Source organism: Oryzias melastigma, linkage group LG1 (assembly GCF_002922805.2).
Source record: "Oryzias melastigma strain HK-1 linkage group LG1, ASM292280v2, whole genome shotgun sequence".
In the NCBI taxonomy this organism is placed as follows: domain Eukaryota; kingdom Metazoa; phylum Chordata; class Actinopteri; order Beloniformes; family Adrianichthyidae; genus Oryzias; species Oryzias melastigma.
The window spans coordinates 19309188-19319391 of NC_050512.1; the positions used below are offsets into that span (position 1 = coordinate 19309188).

Below are 10204 nucleotides of genomic sequence, written 5' to 3' on the forward strand. Positions count from 1 at the left end.
AGGACTTCCTGTTCTGGATGCTGATGTCTGCAGCCAGGTCCTCTAGGAAATTTTATGAGAGCGTCACAGATAGACAAATACTACTTGATCAGCTGTATGCAAAATATGAAAATATGACATCTTGGATGCATGAGTGTTACCCAGATAAGAGAACTTTCAAGTGAAATTAGTCAATAATTAATGTGCTGTCTCTCAATGTTGTGAGTCTGGGTAGAAAAGGCTCTACAAACCTGTCAGGAGAAAAAAGGGTTTAAAAGTACCGTAAAGGTTTACAAAGGCACTTAAAAAATACTTATTTCATATAACTCATTAACAACTACATACAAAACACAGATAAAAGAAGCATTTTTGGAGCTATAAATCATGCACAGCTCATCCAGTGTGGCAGTTAAGATTATAGATGCTGAAATGAGCATAATAGGTTTTTTTAAATATTGATGAGCTTAGATATTTTTAGAAGCTCCATAAAATTGGACTGGGGGAGTTGGCTGACATTGTTAATGCAGATGAGTGTTGACATTTAGAGAGGAGGGATCATTTAAAATTCGTAAAGGTGTGATTTTTATTTATTTATTTATTTATTTTTTTAATTTATATTTTTTAAAGTGAGTCCTCCTAACATGTCTAAAATAACTCACTGAAAGAACAGATTCCTTTGAGCATTTTTCTGAAACTTAAAAATAAGAAACTTGTACTAAAGATTGCGTGAAAATTGCAATTTTGTCAAAATATCACATTGGTGTAAGAGATATGAGAAGTGATGCCCCACTGTTATTTAAAGCTCTAAAATATTTAATTTAAAAAAACGAAGATTTTAAAAGAAAGGATCTTTAGTTGCGTAGCAGATTTAGAAAAGAACATTACAGTGTAATAAAATATTGATGTGATGTAATCCTGACAGGAGGGCCTACTTAATGTGGAGACGGTGGAGAATGAGGATGAGCTGACGGGGGTGGAGATCAGCTGTCTGAGATTGAAAGGGCAGATGATTTACTTGCCAGAGGCAGAGAACATCCTTTTTCTCTGCTCACCCAGGTAAGCCCACTGTGCCATCTGGTCTTGTAGAAGCTGTAAAATGCTCACCCAAATAATGCGTTTGTGTAAAGCAACTCAAAGAGGCTAATTCACCTTTTTCATCATTTTTTTTAAATAAGTGATTTTTTTTGTGTGCATATTTTGGATATTTCTTCTTAGAGTTTGAATATTAAAAGCTTCAGTATTTATTTAAACATTTATCTAAATATATTTTCTTCTTAAAACTTCATAAAGAAAAATATGTTAGCTATAGATCAATGCCTCCTTCAATAATGTATGAATTCTTAATTTCACTTTGTATTTTCTTTCAAATTTGGGCTACAAGAGAGCAGAACTCAAGAGATATTGCCCTCTTAAAATGCTTTGAAGTGGCATTTAAAACAGCTGATGCTCAACAGAAATAAGCTGACCTGGGTTAGAAGGGTTTTTTTTTAACCTACAAGCAGATAAATAATTTTGAAGCACCAGGCTTTGCTGGGATAGTGCTTCCTCAGTGCTTTGTTTAATTTACATCCAGCTTTGACAAAAGCAAGAGCAGAAAACATCTCTTACAAAAGTAAGAGTCTATTTTATGTTTTTGATGTTTTTCGTTCTCAACCTGGGTTCTGGTTTTGTGCTTAGTGTTATGAACTTGGATGATCTAACAAGGAGGGGGCTGTACCTGAGTGACATCCCGCTGCATGACGCCACCCGTGACCTGGTTCTGCTGGGTGAGCAGTTTCGGGAGGAGTACAAGCTGACCCAAGAGCTGGAAATCTTGACAGATCGCCTTCAGCACACTCTCCGGGCCCTGGAGGATGAAAAGAAGAAGACTGATAGGTTTGATTATTTTTGCCTGGAAAAAAAAAAAAACATTGATTTTGCTTCAACTCTAGTTTTTTATATATTTCACTGAAGTAATGCTATTTATTTGTGTATAGTTTTGTTTTTGGTGAAAATACATGCAGCATTGACCTTTTTTTTCCTCTCTCTGCTTGCTTGCATGGACGGTTTTTAAAACCCCATTAAAGCACTATTAACACTACAGCCCAACAACCAATCACAGACTCTACATTGCAATAAAATGCTTCAGTGTATACATGTATTACTCTGTAGAGCATTGTTAAGAGCTTTTTTGTTTGACATTAGAATAAATACCTGCTATACTGGTGTCATTTGTGTTATGAGTCAGCCTCGTAGCCTCTGTGCTGGAACTCTGCTGTTAACACAAGGAGCAGACGTTCATTAGTCCGGCTTGTGTGGCGATAACAACTCAGTAGAAAGCAGTAAGATGCAGCTCCTCATCTCATTCTGCTGCATGTTCTGTGGGGGGCAATGGTGTCGGGTTATGTTTCACTGTGAGATATTTCCCTAAAGTCCTCCATGGTTCTTGTTATTGTGAGGACTGATTTGACGGAGGAGCAGGAGATGGAGGAAGAATATCACAAAGGTGGACTGTGGGTTTTATTTGCAAAACCTCTCCACCAAACACACAGTTCCTTTTCTTGGATCTTCATATTTTTGTTCTGACTCTTTGCTGGTCTCAGAGGAAGCTCAGGCTTTAAATTTTGATAAGAATTCAAGGCCGGCGTTTGAATTGATCACGCGTTCCGACATTGTGATGCATCAGGAAAGTTATTTTGCTTTTAACAAGGCAGCCATGATCCAACAGTTACCATAGAAACACCGCCCTCCCATGTGAGAGCAGCTTGCATGGTTAAGTGACCAAAAGGTGGGGGGAAGAGCAAATAAACTGCTGATCCAGAGGATGGTATTTAGTCTGGCAGACCCGGTGCATTGCTGCGCTTCAAACTCAGCACAACTGTGTCCTTCTAAATGATTGCCCCCCTCTTCATTTTTTTTTCTTTTTCCAGACTGCTGTACTCTGTTCTCCCACCATCTGTTGCCAACGAGCTGCGGCACAAACGGCCAGTCCCAGCGAAGCGCTACGACAACGTGACCATCCTCTTCAGCGGCATCGTCGGCTTCAACGCTTTCTGCAGCAAGCACGCCTCAGCCGAGGGCGCCATCAAGATAGTCAACCTGCTCAACGACGTCTACACACGCTTTGACATCCTCACAGACTCCCGGAAAAACCCTTACGTGTACAAGGTCACAGCCTAAACTTTTGCCGCTAATTTAGAAAACAAAGATGAATCTGTCCAATGGTTTTCTCACATTATCCACATTTAAACCACATCAGTGACCCAACTCTAACCTCTAAGCTCCGTTTTACAGAGAAGCTGGAGCATTTTATAGGCCTGGTGCAGATTTACACTCCAGGCTTTCACAAAAGAATGCACTTTGAAAAGTCAAACAAACCTCTGCATTTTCTGGCGATTGGCTTCAGGCACTGGGTCACCAGCAGAAGTAATATTTACTCAACAAGCAGAACGGCTAGGTGGTCCCGGCGCTCTAGTGGATCTCAAAAAGGCTCTAGATGTCTTAAAGCTGATCTATGAGCGCCTATTTATCTCTGGGTGTTTCGGTTTGTTGCTTTCAGGAGACATCCTTTGTCACACGGTGGGAGCAGATACGGCTGCAGCAAAAGCAAAGCGAGTGGGATAAACCACCACGTCGTGGAAAATAACACCGCCTGTGTTTTTTTAAACAGGTGGAAACAGTTGGTGATAAGTACATGACGGTGAGCGGCCTGCCAGAGCCGTGCACGCACCACGCCAAGTCGATCTGCCACCTTGCTCTCGACATGATGGAGATCGCCGGACAGGTCAAAGTGGATGATGAATCCGTACAGGTGCGGTACCGTTCACATGCACGATAAACGGATTTTTAAAAGCGTTCTAAAATACAATTAGTCCTGCCACAAACGATTAATTTAATAGTCGACTAATCACCGATTATTTATTAGTCGACTAATCAGGTCATGTGCAAACTGGATGTAAAGCTCATATCTTAACCATCATTAGCTTTAAAACTGAAAAAATCCTAAATTGGCCAAAATGGCTAGCATGCAGCTGAAATATTAGCTAAGCTCCAAACTAGCCTAAAAAAAACAAACAAAAAAAATAGCCAAAACAGCTAGCATGCTTCTAAAATATTGGCTAAACTCCAAAATAGCCTAAGATAAAAAAAAAATACTAAATTAGCCAAAATAGCTAGCATGTAGCTGAAATATTAGCTAAAGTCCAAAATAGATTAATAATCCTTAATAAATGTCAAAATAGTCCAAAAAGCTAGCAGAATGCTATTATAACTTTACAACACTCTGACTCCATATAATATAAAGTAACAACCAATCGTGGCAGCCCTAAATACAATACAGAAATATCTGCTAAATAGAAGGCTGGCACGTCTTGTTTTTGACACTTTTACCTAGTGGTGGGGAAGAAGTTGATTTTTACATCCATAAACGATCCTGTACAGTTCTATGAATTTTAAATAATCAAAAAATGTATATGATTTAAAGTAAAAGTAACTAACAGAACTAAATGTGAAGCGTTTTTTCACTTTGAAGTTTTTGAAGAGCACACAAACATGGCCGACCTTCCAGATCCAGATCCAGATAAATTGAAGTTGGTCTGATGTTAAAACTTAACATTATCTTATTTAAGGTTGCTGAGTTCAGGGAACATTTTCCCACTTTGATGCTGTGAAAGATTTTTGATTATCAAACGAAAATATTTTTGATGTCAGAATTTTTATGTTCTCAATAAAAGTTAAGAGTATGTTTTTACAATGAGGTAATTAGCAGAAAAAGTTGAAAAAGGCAAACAAGCATCCTTTTGTTTTACTGACTTTTTGGGGATTGTTATTCTATTAATGCTCTACCTCTGAAAAATCCTATCTGCCTAGCAAAGAATTGTTTATTTTGGAGCATGGTACTGACAGAAGCAATGTGAAAGAAATGCACTCGGATCGTCTCACGGTCTATTAGCTAAAAGTAGATTCTCATTTGTCCCAGACACTCGGAACATGTTCATGGCCTGCAGACAGCAAACCAGGAAGGGCTTATAAGGTCAAATGTTGATATTTGTCTGCACAGGCTTTAGAGCACCAGTTAAAGATGTTTATTGCAGCTATAAGAAGGCAAAAAAATAAAAGAATCTAATTATGTGCACCAAGAGATCCCTGGCAAAGTAAGCTTTCCATCCACCCACTGAATGTTGCACCTTTTTACTTTGTCAGAAACAATTGGTAGAGAAAAAAATCCTAAAGGAAGACTCCCTTTCTTTGTCTTGTCTTTATTATTTTTGAATGGTTTGTTTAGTTTTAGTTTGACTTCCCCTCTGACTATTCTTACTGTTTTTGAAGTAGATTAATCAAAAAAGATCTGAAAAGATCCTATAATTTACTTCTACTCTGAAAAGTGGGATTTATTGAGGGCATGAAAGACGTATAACTGCTGGAACTAAAGTAGGGAGGAAAGCTGAGAGCGGAAAGAATGCTGACGGTGCGAATGCATAAATACATGTGATTAAAAACTATGCTATATCATAAGAACAGAAGCAGACATTTTGATTTATGATCGAGGATCAGATTGCAGGTCAGCCCTATTGAGATAATTTAGAGCATCCTTTTATACTGAATATATTCCTTATTAGACGTTTGTGCATTTAAAAAAAAGCAGTCAAGATTTGAATTGTTTATCCAGATGGAGATCTTTTTTGAAAACCCAGATTTGGATAGTCATGTTAGACGGATTAACTTTCACAGGTTGTATGAGACAAACATGGAGGAGAGCAAAGTTGGTTCAAATCTTTTAGTCAACAGGAACGAGCTTTAGCGGGATCGGCTCTGTTTGCTTCCACTGACGGTTTTCTTATGAAGATTTTCTCACTTAAAGCCAAACAGAACGACTTTGTTCTGGTACACAAAAAGAAGACTTTAGTTGTCTGTTCAGCCATTTTTTATTTTATTTTGTCGGTGTACTGATTGATTTTCTGCATGCGTTGTTCCCTTACCTGGCATAAGTTGCCATGGTGATACAGCTCGGTCAGAGGTGAACCAGCTTCGTGACACTTAATATCTTTTTGTGTAAACAGAAGGCTGAAGATATCACTGTCGATTCTATTTTAGTTTGAAAGAGTTACAGGAATTATAGTGCGTTCTCTTTTTTTTCTTTTTCAGATCACCATCGGCATCCACACAGGAGAAGTGGTAACCGGGGTGATTGGGCAGAGGATGCCCAGATATTGCCTGTTTGGAAATACAGTCAACCTCACAAGTCGTACTGAAACAACTGGCGAAAAAGGAAAAATTAACGTCTCAGAATACACTTACAGGTCAGTATTGGCACTTCCAGCCTTTGTATGACTTTAAAAAACTTTTTAAGGAAGCACGCTTTGTCCGCCAATAAAAATTCCTGTTTAAGAATTCCATGTTAGGAAAATGAAGACTAAAAAAGCTTATTGCATATTTACAACTGAGTATTAGAGCCAGTTTACAAACAAAGAAAAAATATGAATTACGACTTTAAATCTCGTAAATCTACAGGAAAATAGTTGTAACTGTTAAATTACGAAAAAAAAGTTGCATATTTCTGATTTTATAAAGTCATAGGCTACATTTATGACTTTCTTGTAAATATACGTGCTTTAAAATCGTAAATTTATAACTAAATCTTGTAAATTTACGAGAAAAAAAACTCTTAAATGTTAAATTCCAAGAATAAAGTCATACATTTATGACTTAAAAAGTCACAGGGTAAATCTATTACTTTTTTTCTGGTAAATTTAGGTGTGTCAGTGTCATACATATATGAGAAAAAAGTAGTAAATTAACAAGAAAAGACCCAAAGTTGTCTGTTTATCTGATCCGTGCTCAAAGATAAAAGACATGGAGCATCTTGTGAAGCTTTATTACCAGATCAGTGTCAAAAACAAAGAAAGGAGAATGAAAACAGTATTGCGTACACCCTCTTCTCCAAATGAAACGTCCTGTTTCATCACAGAACAACAAAGTGTAAAAAAAAATAGTCTTTTCCCAAAAAAAAAAAAAAAAAATCAGAAAACTAAGTCTCTTTAGATGGAAGCACCACACAGAGTCAGAGGAGATCTGGTCTTTTGTGGAGGAAGAAATGCCTGGAAGTGGACAGCTGCAGGGATGTCAATGACTTCATCAACCAGTTCTGTAGAGATCCTGCAAGCCGCCCATTAATAAATAAAACATTAATAAACCATAAATCAAATGAAGAAGCTTGCAAACATTTGTAATGTTTGCACATTTGCAAGAAAAAAAAACTCAAATTTAATTTAATCTTGTAATATTACTTCTTTTTGGTGGCCCTAATACTCCGTATGTATTTAAGAGAGAACATTAGTTTTAGATGTCCCAGTCCAATAAGTGTATTTTTTTAGGACCAAAAATATAATGAATCTGTGGTGATTTCAACATTGTGTTTCAGGTGTTTGCAGTGTGCAGAGAACGCGGATCCTCAGTTTCAGTTGGAGTACCGCGGCCCCATCACCATGAAAGGGAAGAAGGAGCCAATGAAGGTGTGGTTTCTTTCAAGGAAAAGCGGCGACACTGACAAGGCATAACCGACCAACACACAACTAACTTCCCCTCGAGGGTTTAGTCACCAACATTTCATTCCAGTCTTGTGACTTGATGAGGTATTGATCAAAACACATTAGGTGAACTACTAAGGTATTCTTGGTCCAAAACATTTGAGTATTTTTAGTGGAAAAAGTCACAATTTTTGTACTATCTTTGCTCACATGTTTTCTCTCATGATCTCTCTGTTTACTAATATTTGTGCAGCGCGTCAGAAAATACTGCAAATACTCCTGAAAGCTTTTGATAAAAAAGTCAACCTTTGGTGCTGTTGTTTAGCATTTTCACACACTTAAACCATCACAGAGAATCCTGTGTGCCATATCACTTTTAACCAATAAAAACATTTCATTTAATGGATTATTTAGTATTATTATGTATTAGAACTTTGATATAAAACACTGACATTCTGTATTGCAGCTATTAAAGAAAATTATTTGTAAATCTTAAAAATAAATATGTAACAATTTGTGACTTAGAAAACTATTTTTTTCTGAAGGTTATAGAAACATCAAGAACATTGTTGTAGTAGATAAATCACTACATTTCAAAGCTATGGAATCAATTTACATGTGTAATTATTAGCCATTTATAGCACACGTTATAAGTAAAAAAAAAGTATGATCTCAAAGTATTCTATAAATAAAAAAACTAATTATTGAACAATGAGCAAAGCTTTTTTTAATCATTAAATGTCTTTCACAAAACCTTTAAATAGCTACACTGTGTGTAACACTGATAACACCTTTATTTTGCACTTATCTGATTCACTCTGCTTTTACAAGTGGTACTACAAAATAAAATGTCTTATTTTTGTTTCACAGTTGTTTTAGATGCTCTTTAATGTTGGCATATTTATTGTTTGTTTTGAGTTACTTTGTATTTATTCTGCTTTGTTGATGATTCAAACAGTTATAAATGTATTGTTCACCTCCAAAAAAATATAATAGACTTATTTATGGTTTAAACTCACAAATGTGTCTTCTTTTTTTCATATTTAGAGTTGGGTATTATGTCCTTCATACATTGTATTTAATTGTTACATTTGTGCCACTATATTGAGACCGAAATGAAAATTTTTTAAATTTCAGACAAAATGTTCAATTTGTGAAACAAAACTTTAAGTAGGAAATGAAAATATAAAATATTTGCTTTAAAAACATGATTTTTTTTTATTTTTATTTTTTTATTTGCTGCTTATTCTGGCTTCTACTCGAAGAGAAACAGGTCAGAATGGTTGACTGCAGAATCCTGGTCAAACAGAACCCAAACAAAGTCCGTGTCTGCCTCCAAGCACTGTGAATGCTAGGAAAGACACTTGATTGGATAGAATCTCGACCAATAAACATGAACCCTCGTCTGTGATTAGCTGTTTGGTGGGACAAATAGGAAGACAGCGATATTTAACACATCTGAAAGCAGTTGTGTCACAAATGCAACATTTTGTTTTAAATAAAAGAAGAAACATTTAGTATTTTTCATTTGCTACTTAGAACATTTTTGAAAAACTGAACATTTTGATGTCAAAAATGTGACTTTTCTGATTATAGTGGCAGACATGTAACTTAATAAAATATAAGTTTAACAATTTAAACTATTACAGCATTATTCTTAACATATTGGATTGGTAATTGGGTCAAGTGAAGTTTATCAAATACGTCACAAGCAAGCTAGCAAGTTGGCTGCAGTCACAGCACACACAGACACGCTTCATGCTCGCTGAAACAGATTTTTTATGCCTCCTTTCTACATAGTAGCCAACTCTGAAACATGTTAATCTCTTTTTATATGGTTTTTAATTTAAGAATAAATAGCTGTTTGATCACAAAAGTGAAAACTTGTCTAAAAAGCCATTAGACTGTTTCTTGGTAAGAATTTGGTGTAAAGAAAACAATGATGTGTTTGTAAAGTGCTCCCTCTAGTGGAACTATAGATCATTGCAGTCACAATATATTCAATCTTGTTGAATAGGATTTTTTAGAGGAAATAAGGACATTTGAAAGCCAGTACCAAAACTATGTATTTCTTAATTTTACTTCACTCTTACACAACATGCATGTGAGTCTTTGAACTTATAAAACAACAACTCAAGACAATGGGAGTGCATGTCAGCAATAGGTTTGTAGCGTTTCCAAAAGAATTAATAAAAATCCAACTAAGATTAAAAAACAAACAAAAAGAAAACATAAAATTGCTTGATATTTTATTCAAATACTTAAATGTTTTAGACTTCTGAAAGAATGCGCAGTACTTCCAACCTGTATTTTATGTGGTCAAGAATAAGTCTTAAAAATGTAAGAGCGTGATTTGTAGGAACACTCTTATAACTTCTCTATTCTGACAAATGTTTTAAAAACCAGAAAGGACCAGCTATAAATTCCAGGGTGTGGGACTTGTTTGGCTCTAGTTGACAACCTGCAGAGACATCCTCTACTGAAGACTAATGCTAAACATGTCCAACACCTGTAAGAAAAACAGTTTGCTGTTGCTGAAGAGTCACATTTTTAAAGTGACATTAAGTAGAAACGTTGAGGTAGTAGAATAGTTTGACCCAGTGGATCCCACTGAAGAGGGTTAGATTTTAGGAACTTTGGAGAACATTTTTACTGCAGCGTGACTTGAGGCATAACCAGAGGGGAGGACAGAAACTCTACAAAAACAGGAAGTCGTAGCT

General features: G+C 36.1%; 1 protein-coding gene across 1 annotated transcript in view; it reads left to right on the plus strand.

Annotated features, from left to right (window-relative positions):
- Nucleotides 1-8502, plus strand: part of gucy1b1 (guanylate cyclase 1 soluble subunit beta 1) — a 16253-nt gene extending 7751 nt beyond the window's left edge. The window contains exons 8-13 of the mRNA XM_024289719.2: nucleotides 902-1035; nucleotides 1657-1854; nucleotides 2889-3126; nucleotides 3629-3769; nucleotides 6103-6257; nucleotides 7379-8502. Coding sequence (XP_024145487.1) covers nucleotides 902-1035; nucleotides 1657-1854; nucleotides 2889-3126; nucleotides 3629-3769; nucleotides 6103-6257; nucleotides 7379-7514 — 1002 coding nt within the window. The 3' untranslated portion in view covers nucleotides 7515-8502. The remainder of the gene's footprint in view (nucleotides 1-901; nucleotides 1036-1656; nucleotides 1855-2888; nucleotides 3127-3628; nucleotides 3770-6102; nucleotides 6258-7378) is intronic.
- The last annotated feature ends 1702 nt before the right edge of the window (nucleotides 8503-10204 follow it).